Raw genomic sequence first — 22,664 nt, 5'->3', positions numbered from 1 at the left:
CTATTTGCCCTTTTTAAATATTGGCACAAGAGTCACTTTCTTTCAATCTTCTGGAACTTCCCCAGTGCTCCAAGACTTATTGAAAATCCACATTAAGGGTCCAGCGGGCTCCTCAGCCAGCTCTTCTAAAACCCTGGGATGTTTTCCAGACTTGCTGATGTAAAAATTTCTAACTTTAGTAACTGCTATTTAAATTACACATTGGCACAGGAAGTTGGCCCCGCATGGGTTAGGTCACTTCAAATTGGGAAGGCTGGCACAGAAAGGGGTAACCCTGATCCAGAGCAGGGAAGCGGCATGGAAGTGGTTAAGCTGGCTCGCCGGGCAGGCTGGCATTCCAGGAGTTAAACCCACTTGCTTACTCGGGGAGGCTGGCAGTGAAATGGTTAACCCAGCTTGTTGGGAGTCTGGTGCTGAAGGGGTTAACCACGGTTCCCAGCCATGCTTGGGCTGAAAGGGTTAAACACTGCTCACTGAGGGCTGACGCTGAAGGAGTTAATCTACTTGTTTGGGAGCCCGGCAACCCAGGGGTTAACCCTTCTCACGGGGAGTCCAGCAGTGAAGGGGTTAACCTTCTAGCAGGGAGCCCAGCGCTGAAGAGGTTAACTCGCTGCCGGTGGGGCCTGGTACTGAAGGGGTTAATCTGCTCATGGGGGCTTGGCGCCGAAGTGATTAACCCGCTGGCAGGACCTGGCCCTGAAGGGGTTAACCCACGTGCTGGGGGCAGCAGCGAAGGGTCTAACCCGCTCGAAGGAGGCTTCCTGGCAGTTAAAGGGTTAACCAGCTGGCGAGGGGTCGGCAATCCAAGGGTTAACCTGTTTGTCAGGCCAGTAGCGCGGGGATTAACCCGCCGTCGAGAGGGGACCTGGCGGCGCAGGGGTTAACCCGCCGGCGGCGGGAGGGTATCCGGCAGCGCGGGGGTTAACTCGCCGGCGTCGGGGGGGCGGGGCGGGGCGGGTTGCGGCAGCGCAGGGGTTAACCCGCCGGCGGTGGGGGGCGGAGCGGGTTGAGGCAGCGCAGGGGTTAACCCGCCGGCGGTGGGGGGCGGAGCGGGTTGAGGCAGCGCAGGGGTTAACCCGCCGGCGGCGGGGGTGGTTCCGGCAGCGGAGGGATTAACTCGCCGGCGTCGGGGGGGCGGGGCGAGTTGCGGCAGCGCAGGGGTTAACTCGCCGGCGTCGGGGGGGCGGGGCGGGTTGAGGCAGCGCAGGGGTTAACTCGCCGGCCCGGGGTGGGGAAATCTGGTAGCTATGTGGTTAACCTGACAGCGGGATCCGGCAGCGCAGGGGTTAACTCGGGGTTAACTCGCCGGTGTCGGGGGGGGGGCGGGGCGGGTTGCGGCAGCGCAGGGGTTAACCCGCCTGCGGCGGGGGGGTATCCGGCAGCGCAGGGGTTAACCCGCCGGCGGCGGGGGGGTATCCGGCAGCGCGGGGGTTAACTCGCCGGCGGCGGGAGGGCGGGGCGGGTTGCGGCAGCGCAGGGGTTAACCCGCCGGCGGCGGGGGGGTATCCGGCAGCGCAGGGGTTAACCCGCCGGCGGCGGGGGGGTATCCGGCAGCGCGGGGGTTAACCCGCCGGCGGCGGGGGGGTATCCGGCAGCGCGGGGGTTAACCCGCCGGCGGCGGGGGGTATCCGGCAGCGCAGGGGTTAACCCGCCGGCGGGGCCGCTCTGTGGCTGCGGCTCCTTCCCTGAGTTGTTCAGTCGCTCGGAGCCGGCGCCTCTGGACACCGCCCGGACCCGCTGCTGCCCCAGGATTGACCCGCGGAGGGCGAGGGGCTGGGCTGGCACCAGGGGCCTCATGGCACCCGGCAGACACGGCCCGGAGGCGGGCTACGGACCCTGTATGCTGCCCCCCGCCCCCCGGTGACCCTCTGTCCCGGGAGCACTGCACGGTGAGATCACGATGGGGGCGCTCACATGTGGGGCTGGGGGTGCCCAGGTGTGGGGCACAGGGTGGGGTGCTGGTGTGTGGGGCTGGGGGTGCCCAGGCATGGGGCACAGGATGGGGTGCTCAGGCGTGGGTCACAGAGTGGGGTGCTGGTGTGTGGGGCTGGGGCTGCCCAGGCATGGGACACAGGGTGGGGTGCTGGCATGTGAGACTGGGGGTGCCCAGGTGTGGGGTGCTGGTGGGTGGGGCACTCCTCCTCAGGGTACCCCCTGCCCCTCATGATACCCCCATGCTCTCATCTGCTCTCTCATGCCTCCCCCCACCCCATCAGTCCATCTCCCCTGGAGCCACTGTCCTTCTGGGCTCCAGAACAGGACAGGGTGGGGGTGAGGCTGGTCCAGGTGTCCCCTTCTGGGCTCTGGGGGTTGCCCCATGGCTCAGTCCTCTGCCAGGTTAACCCCTCCCAGGACCTGTCGGGCTAAAGTCTAGGAGTCAGGTTTGGGGCAGCATCACCCCCTGCTGGTCAGGTGACCCCGATGCCTGGGCCACTTCTCCCTGGAAGTGAGGGGCACTGGCAGTGATGGGGGAGCCCAGGGCTGGGCTGGCAGGGGGCTGCGGGTTGGCAGTGCGGGGCACTGGCAGTGATGAGGGGGAGCCCAGGGCTCGGGGAGCAGGGGCTGTGGATCGGAAGTGAGGGGCACTGGCAGTGATGAGGGGGAGCCAAGGGCTGGGGGAGCAGGGGCTGTGGGTCGGAAGTGAGGGGCACTGGCAGTGATGAGGGGGAGTCGAGGGCTGGGGGAGCAGGGGCTGTGGGTCAGGAGTGAGGGGCACTGGCAGTGATGAGGGGGAGCCGAGGGCTGGGGGAGCAGGGGCAGTGGGTCAGAAGTGAGGGGCACTGGCAGTGATGAGGGGGAGCCGAGGGCTGGGGGTGCAGGGGCTGTGGGTCAGAAGTGAGGGGCTCTGGCAGTGATGAGGGGGAGTTGAGGGCTGGGGGAGCAGGGGCTGTGGGTCGGAAGTGAGGGGCTCTGGCAGTGATGAGGGGGAGCCAAGGGCTGAGGGAGCAGGGGCTGTGGGTCAGAAGTGAGGGGCTCTGGCAGTGATGAGGGGGAGTCGAGGGCTGGGGTAGCAGGGGCTGTGGGTCGGAAGTGAGGGGCTCTGGCAGTGATGAGGGGGAGTTGAGGGCTGGGGGAGTAGGGGCTGTGGGTCGGAAGTGAGGGGCACTGGCAGTGATGAGGGGGAGCCGAGGGCTGGGGGAGTAGGTGCTGTGGGTCGGAAGTGAGGGGCACTGGCAGTGATGAGGGGGAGCCAAGGGCTGGGGGAGCAGGGGCTGTGGGTCGGAAGTGAGGGGCACTGGCAGTGATGAGGGGGAGTCGAGGGCTGGGGGAGCAGGGGCTGTGGGTCAGAAGTGAGGGGCACTGGCAGTGATGAGGGGGAGCCAAGGGCTGGGGGAGCAGGGGCTGTGGGTTGGAAGTGAGGGGCACTGGCAGTGATGGGGTGGGAACTGTCTCATCCCATGTAGCTGATCTGAGTTCGGGGGGAGCCGTTCAGAACAGTGGGAGGGGAGGGGTTGGGGGGCAGCCAGCAGGTGGAGTTGGGGTCTCACTGGGGGAGGTTACAGGCTGTAAGGCCGGGCGGGGAGGACCAATGGCACCGAGTGAGAGTGTTGCCCCCTGCAGAGGGAGCGCCCAGCGCTGGGTGTCCAGGATCCCACACCCCAGATCTCGCCAGCGGGCGCTGGCCTGAGGCGCCGCAGGGAAACGAGACTGGGTTTTGTGTTGAGCCCCAGACAGGGAACAACGCTGGATCTGGCCCGCATGCCATGACAAATGACCAGCTCTGCCAGGGCCTGGCACCGGAGTCCTGGCGCCGAAGCCCTGATGTGTGGGGCCCGGAGTTCTCCCTGTGGGGTTCTCTGGAGCTCACCCAATGCCGGTGGCCATGCCACACTGTAACGCTGGCACTCAGAGCAGGCGTCAGTGGCTGGGCTCCCTCTGGCACTGGCCTGGCCCCCGCCGGGTACTAGCCTGGAGCGAGGGGGGTCGGGTGCGGACAGGGCAGGAGCCTGGGGACGTGGGTTGTAACTTGATTCAGCTCCGCAGGGGAGACAAGGGGCCCGGAGGGGTGCCCGGGGCAGGAACCAAGGAGGCACCGACAGCCTCTGGTACATGTGCCAGGCCCCAAGGGCAGCGTAGCCTGTGGGCAGTGATGCTGGCGGACGGTGTCACAGCACGAAGCAGTGCAGGAGCCCAGCACCCCCCACACGGAGACCTGGGCTGGGGCTTCCAGCATGTGGCCAAAGCCGGGTCGCCTTGGACACTGGAAATAAACAGTGAATTTGGGAGCTCACCCCAGAGCTGGGCGCAGATGGTGCCGGACCAATGACTGGGGTAAATCGGAGCTAGGCTGCTTTCACCTGGGGCTGAATTTTCCCAAGGGGTTTGAGGGGCATGAGGGCATGGCGGATGCTGAAGAAATCTGCCCCCAAATATGGGTGCAAAGTGAGAGAAAACGTGGCCATTCCCGGGCTGCTCTTGGCTCAGCCCCACAGCTGATTTAGCATTGGGGGGGGGGCCTGGCCAGGTTTGGGGTGGGGGGTCCCGCTGAGGGTCGGGGGATGTCGTCCAGGGCTGCAGGTGGGACGGGCGGGTGCCATGTCTGTGTGACAGGCCAGAGAGGAGACTTTGGAGGGGCAGTCGAGGGGGGTGCCTGGGCTTGAGCTGCTAGTTCTCTGTGCACCAGGGGCCTCAGCAGAGATGGGCCCTGCCTGGCAGGGGATGAGAGTAGCCCAAACTCGGCCCTCAGGATGGCAGGAGCTGTGATGGCTGTATCCAGCCCTGTGGAGGGGCGAAGGGCATAGAGGCTGGCAGGGCATGACCCCTCGCTTTAGGCCCCTGGCCCCCTGGGGAGGGGCCCTGCCCTATTTCCCAGGCCCCAGGCCAGCTCTGCAGCCCACAGGAATCCTGGCGCCAGATCCCACCCATCCAGCCGCTCTTTCAGCATGTTCCCAGCAGGGAGGAGTAGCAGGATCATTGAGGGAAACTGAGGCACCAAGCCACGGGGCAGGGGCTGGCCCCAGCACACAGAGCCAGGGACACGGCTGGGAACAGGACCCAGGAGGGACCCTGGGCTAAGGCCCCACTGCCAGGGCTCCCCTCCCCTACAGCGCAGACCCCAAGGCTTGTCTCCACCAACACTGGTGCCAGGGGGCAGTGACCCATCACCTGGGGGGATTGGGAGAAGCTAGCTGCCCCCAACCCCCACCTCAGGCTCTGACCCCCAGCCCCTGCAGGGAGCTCTGCCAGTCCCCCCCTCTTCCCACCCAGCCTCTAGGCTCTGACCCCAAGCAGGGTCGGCTCCAGGCACCAGCTTATCAAGCAGGTGCTTGGGTCGTCAACTCCGGAGTGGGGCAGCACTTTCAGGTGTTCGGTGGCAATTCGGCGGAGGGTCCCTCACTCCCGCTCGGAATCGCGATCACGGCTTTTATTTATTTATTTTTATTGGCTGCTTGGGGCAGCAAAACCCCTGGAGCCAGCCCTGATCCCCAGCCTCTGCAGGGATCTCTGCCAGTCTCCGCCCCCCTTCCCACCGAGCCTCTGGGCTCTGACCCCCAGCCCCTTCAGGGAGATCTGCCAGCCCCCCTCCCACCCAGCCTCTGGGCTCTGACCCCCAGCCCCTTCAGGGAGATCTGGCAGCCCCCATCCCCTCAGCCTCTGGTCTCTGACCCCCAGCCCCTTCAGGGAGATCTGCCAGCCCCCCTCCTACCCAACCTCTGGGCTCTGACCCCCAGCTGCTGCAGGGAGATGTCAGCCCCCCTCCCACCCAGCCTCTGGGCTCTGACCCCCAGCCCCTGGAGGGAGCTCTGCCAGCCCCTCCCCACAGCTTCAGGCCCTGGTCTCTGACTCCTCACCCCCCCGTACAGGGAGCTCTGCCAGCCTGCCCAAGACCCAGCCCCTGGGCGCTGCCTGTCTGGTGGCTGTTCAGAGACAGCACCCGTAGCCCCCACTTCTCCCCATAATCCCGATGCCAGGGGCAGTCAGAGCAGCGGTTGGTCGCCCAAGGGGCTGGGATGACAGCTAGGCGCAGGACCTGGGTTGTTGGGGTCTGTCGGGAGCCTGGCTGGTCTCGGCCCTTTATCCCCATTGCGGGGCATGGTCAGTGCTGCCCCACGGGGGGGGCTGTGTCTCCCCCTCCCCCCCACAGCACAACTGCCCGCGGTGACGTCGCCGGAGACACACTCATTTGCCAGCTTGTTCCCAATAGCTCTGAACCGGCTGCCCTGAGCCAGCTGCCCCCTGGGGACTATTAACCCCTATCGTGCCAGCCGCAGCTGAGCGGCCAGGGCTCGGAGCCCAGGCTCTGCCAGCGCCCTGGGCGGGGGCTGGAATCCCCCCAAGGGGGCTGTCCTATCCCTGGCCAGGGCCCTGCTGCCAGCCCCACGGCTCCCCCTCCCGGTGGGCAGGGGAGGGGCCAGGGCGCTCCTGGGGCACAGGGCCAGGTTGGCGGCAATGACTCTGGGAAGCTAGCCCACAATTCCCAGCTTCGCTCTCAACAGCAGTGGGGTGCAGGTGATTTCGCACAGGCCCCAGGGCATTATGGGATAGCTGTAGGGAGCGGCATAGGCCCCAGGGCATTGTGGGATAGCTGTGGGGAGCGGCACGGGCCCCAGAGCATTGTAGGATACTAGTGGGGAGCGGCACAGGCCCCAGGGCATTGTGGGATAGCTGTGGGGAGCGGCACGGACCCCAGAGCATTGTAGGATACTAGTGGGGAGCGGCACAGGCCCCAGGGCATTGTGGGATAGCTGTGGGGAGCGGCACGGGCCCCAGAGCATTGTAGGATACTAGTGGGGAGCGGTACAGGCCCCAGGGCATTGTGGGATAGCTGTGGGGAGCGGCACGGGCCCCAGAGCATTGTAGGATACTAGTGGGGAGCGGTACAGGTCCCAGGGCATTGTGGGATAGCTGTGGGGAGCGGCACGGGCCCCAGAGCATTGTAGGATACTAGTGGGGAGCGGCACAGGCCCCAGGGCATTGTGGGATAGCTGTAGGATGTGGCAAGGGCCCCAGAGCATTGTGGGGTGTGGCACAGGCCCCAGGACACTGTGGGAGAGCAGTGGGGAGCGGCATGGGCCACAGGGCATTGTGGGATAGCAGTGGGGAGCAGCCTTGGCCCCCCAGCATTGTGGGATAGCTGTGGAAGGACCACTAGAGTCAGTCCTAAAGCACCCCCAATGCCAGTCTCCCTGGCTCCCCCCCCACACACACACACACCCGGCGGAGCTGGGGCAGGGCTGAGAGCCGAGGCTAGCACTGTGGGCTGCCCATTGGGCTCGGACTGGCGCGCCGAGACCCTTGCATGGTTACAGCAGGGCAGTGGTTGGCCCGTGGCAATGAGGCCTATCGTGCGGGCAGCACCCAGCCCTGCTGCCCTCTGCCTGGAGCAGAGCTGGGTGGGTCAGCTGGGATGGCAGGGGACTGCGGGTCGGGATTGAGGGGCACCCATGGGGGGAGGAGTCACAGCAGTTGGGGCTGATCTGCCTACCCCTGTCTCTTGCCTCTCAGCTTCCAGAAAGTGATTCCTGAGTGTCCCCTGTGATGGCCTCATGCAGGGACTGGGGTACTGGGGCTCCCCCAAGCCAGCTCCTGCCCTGCTCCCCACAGTGCCCCCTGTTGGGAGAGGCTGGGGCTGGCATAGCCAGGAGTGCCCCCGCAGCCAGGTCCTGCCCTGCTCCCCACAGCACCCCCTGTTGGGAGAGGCTGGGGATGGCATAGCCAGGAGTGCCCCCGCAGCCAGATCCTGCCCCACTCCCCACAGCGCCCCCTGCTGGGAGAGGCTGGGACTGGAGTAGCCGGGAGCTTCCTCGCAGCCAGGTCCTGCCCCACTCCCCACAGCGCCCCCTGCTGGGAGAGGCAGGGGCTGGAGTAGCCGGGAGCTTCCTCGCAGCCAGGTCCTGCCCCACTCCCCACAGCGCCCCCTGCTGGGAGAGGCTGGGACTGGAGTAGCCAGGAGCTCCCCACACAGCCGGCTCCTGCCCCGCTCCCCACAGCGCCCCCTGCTGGGAGAGGCCAGGCCTGGCATAGCTGTTAGCTCTCCTGCCCAGACTCCAAGGACAGGCTGGTGCGGCTCTGTCCTGGTGCGTGCCTGCCGGGGCCCAGCTGGGCTGCAGCGCGAGGCCCTGGCACATCCGGCCGCACAGACGGGCGAGCAGGTTATAAATAGCCCCGCACCGGGGTAATCGAATTGGGCTGTGAGCACAGGCTGCCAGAAGTGCACCAGCTGGGGGGCTGGTCCTGGCTAGGGGGACACTTTAACCCTTTCACACCTGGGGCTGCTTGCATGCCAAGAGGAGAGGGGCACGGGACCCCAGTCCTCACCGCCAGAGGACAGGAGGGGGGCTCAGGTGCTGGGGATGCCAGCGGAGGCCTAGTTCAGGCCTGTGGTGGGTGACAGGGTGGGTCTGATTGGCTGGGGGGTAAGATTGCGGGTGGCTGTGGTGGAGATGAGGGGGCTAGGGAGGGGATGGCGGTGGGAGGGATATGGGGCTGGGGAGGGAGCTGGGAGGGTGAGTTGGCATGGGGAGGAGGTGGCTGGGGGGAGATATGGGGCTGAGAAGGTGGGTTGGCATGAGGAGGTGGCTGTCAGGGGGCATGAGGGGCTGTGGGGGGGAAGAGGGGCTGGGGAGGGGACTGGTAAGATGGGTTGGCATGGGGAGGGGTGGCTGTTGGGGGCATGAGGGGCTGGGGATGGGGCTGGGAGGGTGAGTTGGCATGAGGAGGAGGTAGCTGGGGAGGTGAGGGGCTGGGGGGTGATTGGGGCTGGGCAGGAGGTTGGAAAGGTGGATTAGCATGGGGAGGGGGTGGTTGTGGGGGCATGAGGCTGGGAAGGGGGCTGGGAAGGTGGGTTGGCATGGGGAGGGGGGGCTGTTGTGGGGAGATGAAGGGGCTGGGGAGGGAGGTGGCGGGCGCTTCCCGGGCAGGGAGCGTCTCTCCCTCGGGCCCATCTGCGTGGGCAGCAGGTGGGCAGCGAGGGCTGGACTGGGCTAATGTCATTGCAGCTGGTAATGGGCAGACAGGGAGAGGAAGGGGGGCTGGGGCTGGACACGCTGCCTCCCTCTGGGCCCCCACCCTCAGGGCACTGAGACCTACCGGGGATGGCATTGGGGCCCCGCTGGGCGGGGCTGGGTGGGGGGTGGGGACAGGAGCCCCCGACCCTGGTGATGCCCCCCAGGATCTCATCCAGGCTCTCTGTGTGTGTGACAAGCAGCGTCCCTCGTCCTCTCATTACCCTGCCTCCCTCGGGACCTTGTGGCCCCACTGACAGGCCAGATGGCAGGACCCTCTGGGTGAGCCCATGGGGCAGGGGCCCCCCGTTCTACCCCCCAAACACACACTTTGGGCTCTGGGACGCTGCACTCGGGACAGGGTAATATTCGCTCTGCTCAATGGTTCTGGCACAAATACCGGTGGGACTGCAGTTCGGGACTGAGGGGCACCAGCTGTGTTGGGGGGAGCCCAGGGCTGGGCCCGCAGGGGGCTGTGGGTTGGGAGTGAGGGGCACTGGCTGAGTTGTGGGGAGCCCAGGGCTGGGCCGGGGGCTGCGGGTTGGGAGTGAGGGGCACTGGCTGAGTTGTGGGGAGCCCAGGGCTGGGCCCGCAGGGGGCTGTGGGTTGGGAGTGAGGGGCGTCGTAGAGTCGCACTGGCCCAGCCACAGCTCCCGGCTGAGCCGTTGTGCCCCAGTGACCTGCTCCTGGGTTCATCCAAAGGAAAGGGCCCCCGAAAGTTGTGGGGCAGGTCCCTGGGCCCGGCTCCGGGGCCTGGCACCAGGCCCTCTCTTGCCATGCCAGTGTGCTGCCTGCTGGATCTCATGGAAGGGTGGGGTGACGGGGCCCAACATGCCGTGTGATGGGGAGGGGCCCGCGGTCACCATGATATGGCCCCAGGTGTTGGGTGGGCCCAGTCCCCCTTGCCCAGCCGCTGGCTGGTTACACAGTAACAAGGCTCTGCCACAGCATCCCTAACACATCACAGCTCCAGCCTCACCTGGCACGGCTCAGGACTTGCTGGGAGCCGGGACTCCTGGGTTCTAGCCTGAGCTCTGAGTGGGCAGTGGGATGTAGTGGTCAGAGCAGGGGGGCTGGGAGCCAGGACTTTTCAGTGCTGCCCCCAGTTCTGAGAAGAGAGTGGGGTGTAGTGGGTATTGCTCAGGGCTGGGAGCCAGGACTCCTGGGTTCCATTCCAGTGGCTCCGAACGACTCCCCATCGAGTTTGGTTAAGTCCCTTCCACGCTCTGTGCTCCAGCCCCGCTGGGCTGGGCAGAGTCCATCCAACCGAGCCACTGGAGGGACAAATTCCTGGGCTTCTCTGTGTGGGACGGGCCTGGGCTAGTGCTTTTGCGAGAGCAATGGGGCACGTGGTCCCCAACTGGAGAGCAGGCCTGGGGGTGGTGGGGCAGGTGCTGGCTCGTCCTGGGAGCCCAGAGTCCACACTCGGGCAGCTTCCTGGCTAGCCCAGCCCAGGGCTGCCAGTTCCCGGCTTCCTCTGGGTGAACTGGGAATAGGCAGAGCCAGCCAGGGCTCCCCTCAGTGCCCTCCAGGGCTCAGCCACCCGCCTGTTACCATCAGCAGTGAAGGGGGGGATCAGGCAGCTGGGGGGTGGGGGGATGTTGGGGGTGGGGAGCATCAGGAGTGTGTGTGGGGTGTTGTATAGTGGGGTGGAGGGACGGGTCTGTCTAGGGAGGAAGCAGAAAAGTGGCCAGTTTCCTCCCAATGCTGGAAAGTCTCAAAATCTCCAAGAAACATGGCAGTGGGGGGAGAACCAGAATTCTGGCAGTAGCAGCTAAATTACTCCCTCCCCCAAGCTCTGGATAAGGGCACAGCCAGCCCAGAGCCCCCAGCCCTGTACCTGCCCCACTGGCCAGGCCGAAGGTACATGTTGGCACCTAGCTCAACCCAAGGGCACCCCCTGCCCTTGCCCCAGGCTATGTTGCCAGGGATCTCAGGAAACCAACTAGTTCAACCCCCTGCTCAAAGCAGGACCAACCCTAACCCCAACTAAATCCCCCAATGGCCCCCTCCAGGACTGAGCCCACAACCCTGGGTTTAGCAGGCCAATACCACTGGGCTATCCCTGCCCTGCCACCATGCCCAGGTGGGGGCATCAGGACCCAGGCATCCTAGCCCGAAGATGGGGCCCCTCCTCAGAAATGGGTCAGGGCTCCCCATCTCCTCCAGTCAACCCAGAGCCAAGCCATGGGCCTCACTGGCCCTACGGACAATTCATCCCTCGGGAGCTGTCTGCCTGGGGCAGGCCAGGTGCATTGTGGGCCATTCCCTCATCCCCTTATGTGGGGGCAGGCCAGGTGCATTGTGGGATATTCCCTTCATTGCCCCCAGGCCTCCCAAGGGGCCATTCCTGGAGCCTTCCAGATCTGGAGATCCACTTTCTATCCCCAGACCCTGCCTGGGGATCGGATGTGGATACAAACGTAGCCACATTCACGCTGGGCTCTAGCTATTCCCGCCCATGGCAGCCTGGTCCCATGCAAAGCACCTGATTTCCATACGCGCCTCGGCCCCAGCCCGAGCGGGACTGGGAGCGGGTCCCAGTCCCAGCCGTGGCAGAGGACAGGGACCGTGGGTTGGGGCGCCACTCCGGCCAGTGGTTGAGAGTTGAAGTATTTTCCTTTGTTTCGGTAAAAATCCAGTGTTTTTATTGGGATCCAACCAGCAGCTTTGCTGGGGCCAATCAGCAGGTATCTTTAGAGATCCCCCCAACCCAGTGGGGCCCCCCTCTCCTCCCAGAGCTGGGAATAGACCCCAGAAGTCCAGACTCCCAGACCCCCTTGCTCTAACCACTCACTTTAAACCCCTTGCTTGCTTTACGCTGCGGGAGTTTGGGAGCCACGACTCCTGGGTTCTATCCCAGCTCTGTCACCCACTCACTTTATGCGGATCCCTTCCTGCCAATCAGTGCCTCAGTTTCCCTGTCTGTGATGTGGGGAGAAGGATGCTGCCCCCGCTATCTGAATTTGGGTGCTCTAAGATACCCGCTGGAGGGACCCAGCCTGGCCAAGACCCCAGCCCACCCTCCTGCAGGGCCCCAAACCATGGGAGCAAAGGCCCCGCAACCCAGCCCCGCAGCTCAGCCCCACAGCCATTAACCAGGATCAAAGGCACAGGGTGTGTGAGGATGGCACTATCTAATCGGGTATGAATTGCGATGCAAATAAATTGCCCATTGCCAGGGAATGGGGCCCAGCCTTCGTTGGCACAGAGAGGGGGGCAGGGACAGATGGAGCCACCCTCTCCCCTCACCCTGGTGCTGCTGACCCCTGACTCCTCCCCAGTCTTTGCCCCCCGGTCACTCCGTGCTATGGGGAGGGGAATTTCTCACTCCCAGCCAAGCCAGCTCCATTGGCTTGTGCCCCATCCAGCACAGATGCCCCAGGACATGAACTCTCTGTCCTTAGCCCCAGTCAGAGGAGCCAGGTCATGCCACTAATTTTAATTCTACCAAACCGGGGGGGGGGGGCTACAACCTAGCACCGAGGAGCCGCCAGCCGGCAGCAGTAGTGGGCTGTTACCCATCCTAGGGAGCTGTCCTCAGCCAGTGGAGCTGGCCCAGGGCTGCCGGGCCCTTGGAGAGAAGCAAGGGCAGAACCTGTCAGGGCTGTTGTTGAGATGGGGTTGGGGGTGTGGGGCTCTGGCAGGATCGGGCCCGGCACTGGCGCTCTGCGGCCAGGGGGCCTGTTGGGGCTGCGCTGGGCCCTGGCATCTTGTCTCTCAGCTGCTGGCTCTGTTGCCTTTGTCCTTTGGTGCCCGGCAGGGGAGTTCCAGGGCCGGGCCAGGAGGATTAGGGGATTAGGGGCCTGGAAAGGCTGCACTCACCTGCCTGTGGCTGCCAGTCCAGCCAGCGCCATTGGACCCCTGGTGCTTGGCCTCTGCCAGCCCTGGCCTCCTGGCCCCTGGCCACCACCCCCAGCCATCACCCTCCAGCCTGCCCCCAGCCTCCAGCCAGCCCCGGCCTCCTGGCCCCTGGCCATCACCCCCCAGCCCCCAGACTCTTGGCCTCCAGCCACCTCCCTCCAGCCTCCAGCCAGTCCCCAGCCATCACCCCCAGCCTCCAGCCAGCCCCCCACCCTGGCCCCCTGGCTCCCAGCCTCCACCCACCACTCCCAGCCCCCACCCCCCACTTCCAGCCAACTCTGGCCCTGGCCTCCTGGCCCCCATCAACACCCCTTGCCTGCAGCCATCACCCCCCACCTCCCTGGCCCAGTCCTCAGCCTGAAGCCCCTCCCCCTGCCAGCTCCCATCACTTGCCCCTCCTGATGCCTGGCCTCCAGCCTCCCCTCCTCCCCCGCTGGCTTCCATACATTGCCCAGCTCAGCTCCCAGCCATTGCCCCTGGCCCCACCCCTGGGTGAGAGTCACTTCTCTTCCATTAACTCCTCCTGCCTTGCTTCTGAACAGATCAGGGGCAGGGAGGTGCGACCGAAGCCTCTCAGCCGAGCTCTTGCAGCCTTAACTCTGTCCTGGGCACCATCCCCAGCTGACCTTAACTTTGCCCGTCCCACTCCACCCTTAACTCTGCCCCCTGGCAGTGGGCACCTTCCTCAACTGACCCTCTCCATCCCACCCTTAATGCTGTCCCCTTCACTCCCCTCCCTCTCACCCCTTGACTCTGCCCCTTCACGCCCCCCTCCCCGACTCTGCCCCAGCACTGGCCCATCAGTCGGATGCCCTGTAGTGACATGGCTCCTGGTTTCTGGCTGGCGCTGCTGCCTCGCAGGGTGCCTCCACCCAAGGAGCAGTCGGGGGTGCTGAGGCAGGGTGGGGGGTGTCAGGGTGCCCAGGGCATGACAGGGCCCCGGAGAGGCAGGAAGCCGTGCAGAGGGCAGCCCTGCGCTGCGCCCGGCTAATCCCTGCTAAAGTCACTCGTGCCCATGGCCCGTGGTTCCTGTTTTCCTCCAGCAGCCACACAAACTGCACCTGATCGCCTCCGTGACTTCCCCCTGGGGGCAGGGAGAGCCAGGCTGGGTGGGGGGGAGAAGCTGGCTGCTAGAGGGGGAGGGCTGGCTGGGGGGGAAGCTGAGTTGTCAGGTGAGAGGTGGTGCTGGCTTGGGGGCAGGGGGATCTGGCAGGGGGGGAGTCACCCTGGGGGTCTGTCTGGAAGGTGGCTAGGGGGCTCTGGCTGTAGGCAGGCTGGGGGGTGGGAGGCTGGCTAAGAGTTTGGGGGGGTGGGATGGGGGGTTGACAGGGGCAAGGGGTTCTGGTGAGTGGCAGGGGGCTGTCTGGGGGGTTTGGTGGGGCAGAGGGGGATCTGAGGGCAGAGAGGGGCTGGCTGGAGGCAAACTATGGAGGTGGGGGGATCAGGCTGATGGGGGCAGGAGCATCAGGCTGAGGATTTAGAGGGGTCTTGTGTGGGTCAGGGGGTCTTGGGTTTAGGGGGTATGGCAGGGCCAGAGAGGGGGCTGGCTGGGGAGGCAGGGGATCAGACTGGGGATTTAGGAAGGGGCTGGCTGGGGCCTGACAGAGCAGGGAGGCTGGCTGGAGGTACAGGGGATCTGGCTGGGGGTTTAGGGGGGCCTGGTGGGGGGCAGGGGCAGCTGGCTCAGGGTTTAAGGGGGCAGAGGGGCCTGGCTAGGGGTTTAGGGTGGTTGGTGGGGCAGAGGGGGGCTTGCTGGGAGTTTAGGGGGGCTGCCTGTGGGGGTCAGTGGATCTGTCTGGGGGTTTAGGGGGGCTGGCATGGCAGAGGGGGGATGGCTGGGGGTTTAGGGGTCTGGTAGTGTGGAAGGGGCTGGCTGGGGGGCCTGGCTGGGGGAGGTCAGGGGATCTGGCTGGGGCGTTAGGAGGTCTTGTAGGGCAGGCGGGCTGGCTGGGGGGCAGAGGATCTAGCTGGGAGTTTTGGGGGGCTCACAGGGCAGAGAGGGGGCTGGCTGGGGGGGTCAGGGTATCTGCCTGGGAGGTTAGAGGGTCTGGCAGCGGGGCCTGGCTGGCAGGGCAGGGGATATGGCTGGGAGTTTGGGGGGGCTCGTGGGGCAGAGGGGGGATGGCTGGGGGGGTCAGGGGATCTAGCTGGGGGTTTAGGGGGTCTGGCAGGGGGCCTGGCTGGAGGGGCAGGGGACCTGGCTGGGAGTTTGGGGGAGGCTGGTGGGGCAGAGGAGGGCTGGCTGGGGGTTTAGGGGGGCTGGCGGGGCAGAGGGGGGGGCTGGCTGGGGGGCAGAGGAGGTTGGCTGGTGAGTGAGGGTCTGGCTCGGATCCCTGGTGCCAGCCATGCTCTGGGATCCAGTGCAGTGATCAGGTCATTAGCCGCCAGGCCACCAAGGAGAAAGGCGGAGTGGGAAGGTGCCACAGCCAGCGGGAGCAGACGTTTGTGTTGTTCCCAACCCTGCCTCTCCATCCCACCCCAGCGTGGACTTGCCGTCACTTGCCCCAGTGCTCCCAGCTCTGCCCCACTTCGCAGTGCCCTCGTCCTCTTCTGTGCCTCAGTTTCCCCTTCATGGCTCACGGGACTCCACCAGCCCCCTGACAGTGACCGGCCTCTGGCCTGGCCCCGACCACAGCTGGGACAATAGTGCCATGTGGCAGCAGCACGTCCTGCGGGCCTGGTGAGCTGGTACCATGCTCGGCCTGTGGGTGGGTGCTCCCAGTGCAGCCATGGGGCTGGCGGCAGGATGGCCTCCCGCCCTGGAAGCCAGGTCACGCTGACCCATGGAACCAGGCTGGGGAGGGGAGGGGCTGTGTGTGACTGACTGGGCCGTGGGCCAAGGGGGCCAGTTGCAGCCTGAGCCCGGGACGTCGCTGCATTCCTGCCCCGGCCTGTTTGTGTGAATAAACCCGGCAGGCCTTGCGCCACGGATCTGCTTCCGAATGGAGAGCGGCTCCGAGGCTGGGGCACCGCAGCGCTAGGCAGGGCTTGGCTTTGTTATTGTAGGGTCTCTCAGGAGCACTGGGCTCTGCACTGGTCTGTTATTGTAGGGTCTCTCGGGAGTGCTGAGCTCCCTGCTGGTCTGTTATTGTAGGGTCTCTTGGGAGCACTGAGCTCCCTGCTGGTCTGTTATTGTAGGGTCTCTTGGGAGCGCTGAGCTCCCTGCTGGTCTGTTATTGTAGGGTCTCTCGGGAGCACTGGGCTCTGCACTGGTCTGTTATTGTAGGGTCTCTTGGGACTGCTGGGCTCTGCACAGGTCTATTATTATAGGGTCTCTCAGGAGTGCTGGTCGCGGTGCTGGTCTGTTATTGCAGGGTCTTAAAGAGGCTCTGACCATTTCTTGCCAGGAGAGGCTGAGCTCTCAGTTTCGTGTGTGGCTGTGGAGTAGCTGTGCCGGTGCAGTACAGGGGTCGACGCTGGGGGCTTCCTGTGGGATGGGGGTAGGGGCCTGCTCAGAGGCTCCCAGGGAGATTGGGGGGTGGATGGCGTGTGTGGGCAGGCAGTGACTAGTGCAGGGCACATACCCATTACCACACAGAGTCACGTAGGGGGCTCAGGGTTGCCAGGGTGTGGGTGAGGCATTTCCCAGAGCAGGGGCAGGGTGAGCTCTCCCATGCGTGGGGGGCTGGTAGGGGTGGGGACCCTAAGGCATGGAGCATGGTGCAGCCTGACCTTCATTCTCTCCTGTGGCTGGTCAGGGTCTGGATCCTGCTGGGGACAGCTGGTCAGGGGGCTATCGGGGGTCACTGGCAGGGGATGGGGGGCTGGAGTAAGACCCTGTGAGGGGAAGATGTGGGCAGCTGGTGATGGACAGGGGGTCCTGGGGGGGCTGGCTGGGGGCAGGGAGTCGTGGGGGGCCAGGAAGCTGACTGGGGGGCCGTGTGGGGGGCTGCAAGGGGAAGATGTGGGGGGCTGCAGACAGATTCCCTGGGGGACTTGGAAGGGAGTGCTGGGTGAGGGGCCATGGGGAGCTGGCTCAGGAGGCTGGGGCACCCCCCTAACTTTCTCCTCTCCTTTCCCAGGAGCCGTGTCCCAGGCTCCCCCCCTGTGTGGCAGGTGGCTCCTCTGACCCCCTTGATCATCTCTGCTGGCCAGACCTCCTGTGAGCACCCAGGGCTGCTTCTCTGGGGAGGGCGGATGGGGCTGGGGTGAGGGGGCCCCACGGCAGGGCCCAGCCTGGGGCTATGGAGCCCCTGCCCCGGTGCCGCCCTTGCAGGACGATCCGCTTGGTCCTGTGGGAATTGCACGCCCTGCTCTGAGTGGAGCCCCCCCACCCCACCCCACCCCCGTTGGACCCTCCACGCCGGGGACCCGCTGGCGCTGAGAATGTGCAACACCACCCTGGTCAGCTGCAACGTGGAGTCCAAGATTGACCACCTCTTCCCCCCAACGCTGTACATCATGGTCATCACCCTGGGGCTGCCCACCAATTGCATGGCCCTGTGGGCCGCCTACCTGCAGGTCCGGCAGCACAACGAGCTGGGCGTCTACCTGCTCAACCTGTCTGTGGCCGACCTGCTTTACATCGCCACCCTGCCCCTGTGGATCGACTACTTCCTGCACTACGACAACTGGATCCACGGGCAGGAGTCCTGCAAGATCTTCGGCTTCATCTTCTACACCAATATCTACATCAGCATTGCCTTCCTGTGCTGCATCTCCGTGGACCGCTACCTGGCCGTGGCCCACCCGCTGCGCTTCGTCAAGGTGCGCCGGATCAAGACGGCCGTGGCCGTGAGCGTCGTGGTCTGGGCCATCGAGATCGGGGCCAACTCGGCCCCGCTCTTCCACAACGAGCTCTTCCACGACCGCTACAACCACACCTTCTGCTTCGAGAAGTACCCCATGGAGGAGTGGGTGGCCTGGATGAACCTCTACCGGGTCTTTATTGGCTTCCTCTTCCCCTGGGTGCTCATGCTCTTCTCCTACCAGGGCATCCTGCGGGCCGTGCGTGGCAACGTCTCCACCGAGCAGCAGGAGAAAGCCAAGATCAAGCGGCTGGCCCTCAGCCTCATCGCCATCCTCCTCTTCTGCTTCGCCCCCTACCACGTCATCCTGCTGTCCCGCAGCGCCGTCTACCTCAGCAAGCCTTGCGACTGCAGCTTCGAGGAGAAGGTCTTCGTGGCCTACCACAGCTCGCTGGCTTTCACCAGCCTCAACTGCGTGGCTGACCCCATCCTGTACTGCTTCGTCAACGAGGGGGCCCGCGGCGACGTGGCCAAGGCCCTGTCCACCCTGCTGCGCTTCCTCACCAGCTCCAAGCCCCAGGAGATGGCCACCGCCTCGCTCACCCTGGACACCCCGCTCTCCTCCAAGAAGAGCAGCTTCTGCCGGCTTCCTGCGCCCCCCCAGCCCCCGCCCCCGCCCCTGCCCCCCCTAGGCCCACCCGATGAGGAGCTGCAGATGAAGATCTTGACTTTCAACCCATGAGCTCTCCCTGTCAGCACCATGGCCCAGATGCAAACGAGATGTAAATACATTATTGTTCTTAATGATGATAATGCAGGGGCCCAGCGTGGTACAGCCATGCCCAGTGAGGCCCCTGGGGGGCAGCGTGGGAGGGGACTGCCTGGCCAGACGGGGGCTGTGCCAGGACTGCCGGACACCTGGGTTCTGCAGCCATGTAAGAAAGGGGAAATGGCTGAAATACAGCTAGGTCCTGGGCAGGGCTGGCTAGCGGAGTGTCAGGGTAGACAGACAGACAGACGGGTGGGGGGTGGAGGGATGATACAGATGTTTGGAGATGGATGGCTATGGGGACAGACAGATTGATAGAGGGGTGTATATAGGGATGGATGATGATGGATGTATATGGCAATGGATGGAGGGGTGGCGGGGGCTGGAGGGATATGGATGGGGCTGGAGCAATGGATGGAGGGGTATGTATAGGGCTGGATTTACCCAGAGGCTATGAAGGATGGGTGGACAGAGCCACTGAATGGATGGAGGGTGTGATAGGATGGATGGATGGATGGATGGAAGGTGTGATGGCATGGATGGATGGAGGTTGTGACGGGATGGAGGGAAGGAGGGTGTGCCTGGGGAAGGGGATGGAGGGAGGGTGTAACTGGAGATGGATAGATGGAGGGTGTGACTGGGGATGGATGGATGGAGGTTGTGACAGGACGGATGGATGGATGGAGGGGGTGACTGGGGATGGAGGGAGGGTATAACGGATGGAGGGTGTGACTGGAGATGGATGGATGGATGGAGGTTGTGACAGGATGGATGGATGGAGGGAGGGTGTGACTGGGGATGGAGGTTGTGACAGGATGGATGGATGGAGGGTGTGACTGGGGATGGAGGTTGTGACGGGATGGATGGATGGAGGGTGTGACTGGGGATGGATGGATGGAGGGTGTGACTGGGGATGGATGGATGGAGGGTGTGACTGGGGATGGAGGGTGTGACAGGATGGATGGATGGAGGGTGTGACTGGGGATGGAGGGTGTGACTGGGGATGGATGGATGGAGGGTGTGACAGGATGGATGGATGGAGGGTGTGACTGGGGATGGAGGGTGTGACGGGATGGATGGATGGAGGTTGTGACGGGATGGATGGATGGAGGGTGTGACTGGGGATGGAGGGTGTGATGGGATGGATGGATGGAGGTTGTGACAGGATGGATGGATGGAGAGTGTGACTGGGGATGGAGGGTGTGATGGGATGGATGGAGGTTGTGACAGGATGGATGGATGGATGGAGGGTGTGACAGGATGGACTGATGGAGGGTGTGACTGGGGATAGATGGATGGAGGTTGTGACAGGATGGATGGATGGAGGCAGTGACTGGGAATGGAGGTTGTGACGGGATGGATGGATGGAGGGTGTGACAGGATGGATGGATGGAGGGTGTGACTGGGGATGGAGGTTGTGACAGGATGGATGGATGGAGGGTGTGACTGGGGATGGATGGATGGAGGGTGTGACTGGGGATGGAGGGTGTGACAGGATGGATGGATGGAGGGTGTGACTGGGGATGGATGGATGGAGGGTGTGACTGGGGATGGAGGGTGTGACAGGATGGATGGATGGAGGGTGTGACTGGGGATGGAGGTTGTGATAGGATGGATGGATGGAGGGTGTGACGGGATGGATGGATGGACGGTGTGACTGGGGATGGAGGTTGTGACGGGATGGATGGATGGAGGGTATGACGGGATGGATGGATGGAGGGTGTGACTGGGGATGGAGGGTGTGACAGGATGGATGGATGGAGGGTGTGACTGGATATGGAGGGTGTGACGAGATGGATGGATGGAGGGTGTGACTGGGGATGGAGGTTGTGACGGGATGGATGGATGGAGGGTGTGACGGGATGGATGGATGGAGGGTGTGACTGGGGATGGAGGTTGTGATTGGGTGGAGGGTGTGACTGGGGATGGGGAGGGATAGAGAGGCACCGTCCCTCCATATATCAGGGCAAAGCTCCTGGCCCCTGCCCATTAATAACCGCATGTTCAGCCCCTCCCCTGCCCCCGTGCCAGGCTGGGATGGGATGGGGCAGTGCAGAGCAGAAGCATCTGGGCAGTGCCTGGCTCTGCTGTGGCTTTTCCTAGTGTTCCTGCCCAGCTGCGTCCCACCCTGAGCCGATATCTCCTACCCCAGCTATGGAGGTGGGCCTTGGGGCTGCCCGCCCGGCTGGTACAGGCAGCGCCCTCTGTGGCCAGTCACCCACACTGCTGCAAATCCCCACAGTGCACCTTTGCCCCAGCCAGGTGAGGGCGCTGCTGCGCGGCAGGACGAGCTCCCAAACACGCACAGCAGGGAACCCGCCAAGAGTACCGTGAAGAGCCCAGCGATGCACTGACTCCCCCCCAGGGCCAGGCTGTAGGGCAGGGCTGCTGACGAGCCCAGAGACTACCCTGGCGTGGCTGGACGTTGTCCTCAGTTACAGGAACTGGGTCCTGCTTCCCTGCTGCCAAGGGGGCTCTTCAGTGAGGGGCAGGGTATGAGACCCAATGCTGTGGTTGGTCCACAGAAGAAAAGAGCCTACTACTGCAACCGGCTGAAGGTGCGCCTAGTGGCAGGCCGTGGCTTAGCAGGGAGCCCCATCCTGAGCAGGCGTGCAGGCCAGGTGCCACTGATGGCAGGACAAAGCCGCAGGCTGCAGCATGGGTAGCAGAGGTTGCCCATCCATGCCGATGGGGCTGTCCTGTGCCAGGCAATCCTGCCGACCTGATGGTTAATGAGGGTTATTTATTTCCTGGGAGGAGGCTGGAGAGGCACCACTGAAGGATAGGGGGCCTCCGTGGGGGGATCAGGGCCCAGATGTGCCAGGTGCTGTATGTTTCTGGAGCCAATAGTCCCTGCCCCAAAGGGAGAAATTGTGCTGCTAGATCTGGCCGTGCCAGGGGCAGGCAGTGCTGGCCGATGGGGGGCGGGATGAACAAAGCAGTGTTTTAATGAAACTCTTTCAGACTCTTCCTCCCACATAAAGAAACCAAAGCAAAGGGCACAAGCCCCAAACCTCCCAGAATCCCCTGCAGGTTTGGCGAGCTGGGAGCGAAGGTGGGTCATTAAGGTTCCCCAGTCTGTCCCAGGGATCCCACTTCTGGCACTAAACCCGCACAGCTAATGGTCAGCATGTGGCCAGGAACAGCTGCCCTTGCTGCCCTACATCCCTTGGCATTCACTGGGCACAGAATCTCCCTGGGCAGAGGCAGGACAGACCCAGGCACTTCTCCAACCTACCTGAACCGGGCTCCTAGCTGCACTGGGGATCCAGGACACCTGGGTTCCATGCCTGGCTCTGCCCAATGTGCTGGCTGACCTTTGGCAAGACCCTTCCCTTCTGTGAGTCTGCCCCATGTCCATCCAGCCTGGGAGCTCTCCTGAACCAAGCTGTCTCCCTCGGCCCATCGGGCCCCATTTGGGGTTGGTGCTACTGCAGTCCCCATGGCCTGGGGGCAATCACAGACAAAGCTGAGGAGGGGTCTTTAGTTCCCCCCACCCCGTTCTCTACCCACATGGGAGAATGCAGCCCATGGTCTGCCACAGGAGTCTCTCAGTGCCTGACGCTGGCGTCTCCCCATGGCCCCGCCAGCGCCAAGCCTGCGTGGGCAGCAGACGTGGGAACCTCGCGCTGGCACCGGGCGGGCGCTTTCGTCAAGGCCCAGCGAGGCACCAAGCTGTTTCCAGCTCTCCCGGCTGGGGAGAAAAGCTGGGAAAGGTTGGGGGGCCTAGGCCCCGCAGGGAGAATAAAGAACCCCCTTCCCCCCACAGAACCGTTTGTGACACTTTTGATTTCAGAGGCAGTCTGGCGAATGGGCGTGGGGCTGGTTGTGTGGGTCCCACACTCTGCTCTCCGGATGCCAGCCGGGGGCGTCCGCCTGGCGAGGCCCAGTGGGAACTGGGAGCGTAAAGAGCTTAGCAGAGCTGGGCCTGAGCTCCCAGAATGCACCACAGTTGGCAGCATCCCCGGCATTGGGGTGGGAAGGGGTTTGGGAGTGGGAAGGGCTAGGTGGGGGGAGGCAGCTGTGCCCACACATGTCCCCCAGAGTGGAGCGTGCCACAGGCCCCAGTGTTGGCCACTACCTCAGCACACCTGCTCAGCCCTCCCCTGAGAGAGCTCTCTGCTGGGTTGTTATTGTAGGGTCTTTCAGGAGTGCTAGGCTGGACATTGGTTTGTTATTGTAGGGTCTCTCAGGAGCACAGGGCTGCCCTGGTGGGGGCAGAGGGATCCTGGAGTCCCAGCAGGGAAGGGCAGAGTCATCCCTGCCCACACCCAGCTCCAGTGCCTGGCTCCAGGTGCCAGCAGAGCCGGCTGGTGCAGGAGGCGCAGTGATGGGCCCCACATGACGCTGCTCCCTACCCTACCAGTGGATGGAGGCTCAGATACAGAGTGACCCAGC

The 22,664-nt window shown here is 64.3% G+C and overlaps 1 protein-coding gene across 1 annotated transcript; it reads left to right on the top strand.

Moving 5' to 3' along the window:
- The first annotated feature begins 1,735 nt into the window (after positions 1-1,735).
- On the top strand, positions 1,736-18,631 carry GPR4 (G protein-coupled receptor 4). The gene is made up of 2 exons (XM_050928262.1): positions 1,736-1,889; positions 16,832-18,631. The coding sequence occupies exon 2, from the start codon at positions 17,136-17,138 to the stop codon at positions 18,237-18,239; it is 1,104 nt and encodes a 367-aa protein (XP_050784219.1). The 5' UTR covers positions 1,736-1,889; positions 16,832-17,135; the 3' UTR covers positions 18,240-18,631.
- Positions 18,632-22,664: the final 4,033 nt, after the last annotated feature.

This window comes from Gopherus flavomarginatus, chromosome 18, assembly GCF_025201925.1.
Source record: "Gopherus flavomarginatus isolate rGopFla2 chromosome 18, rGopFla2.mat.asm, whole genome shotgun sequence".
Taxonomy (NCBI): domain Eukaryota; kingdom Metazoa; phylum Chordata; order Testudines; family Testudinidae; genus Gopherus; species Gopherus flavomarginatus.
This window is presented reverse-complemented; position numbering and strand designations above follow the sequence as displayed.

Coding starts and splice junctions, on each gene's coding strand:
- GPR4 (XM_050928262.1), top strand. CDS start 17,136: ATGTGCAACACCACCCTGGTCAGCTGCAACGTGGAGTCCAAGATTGAC.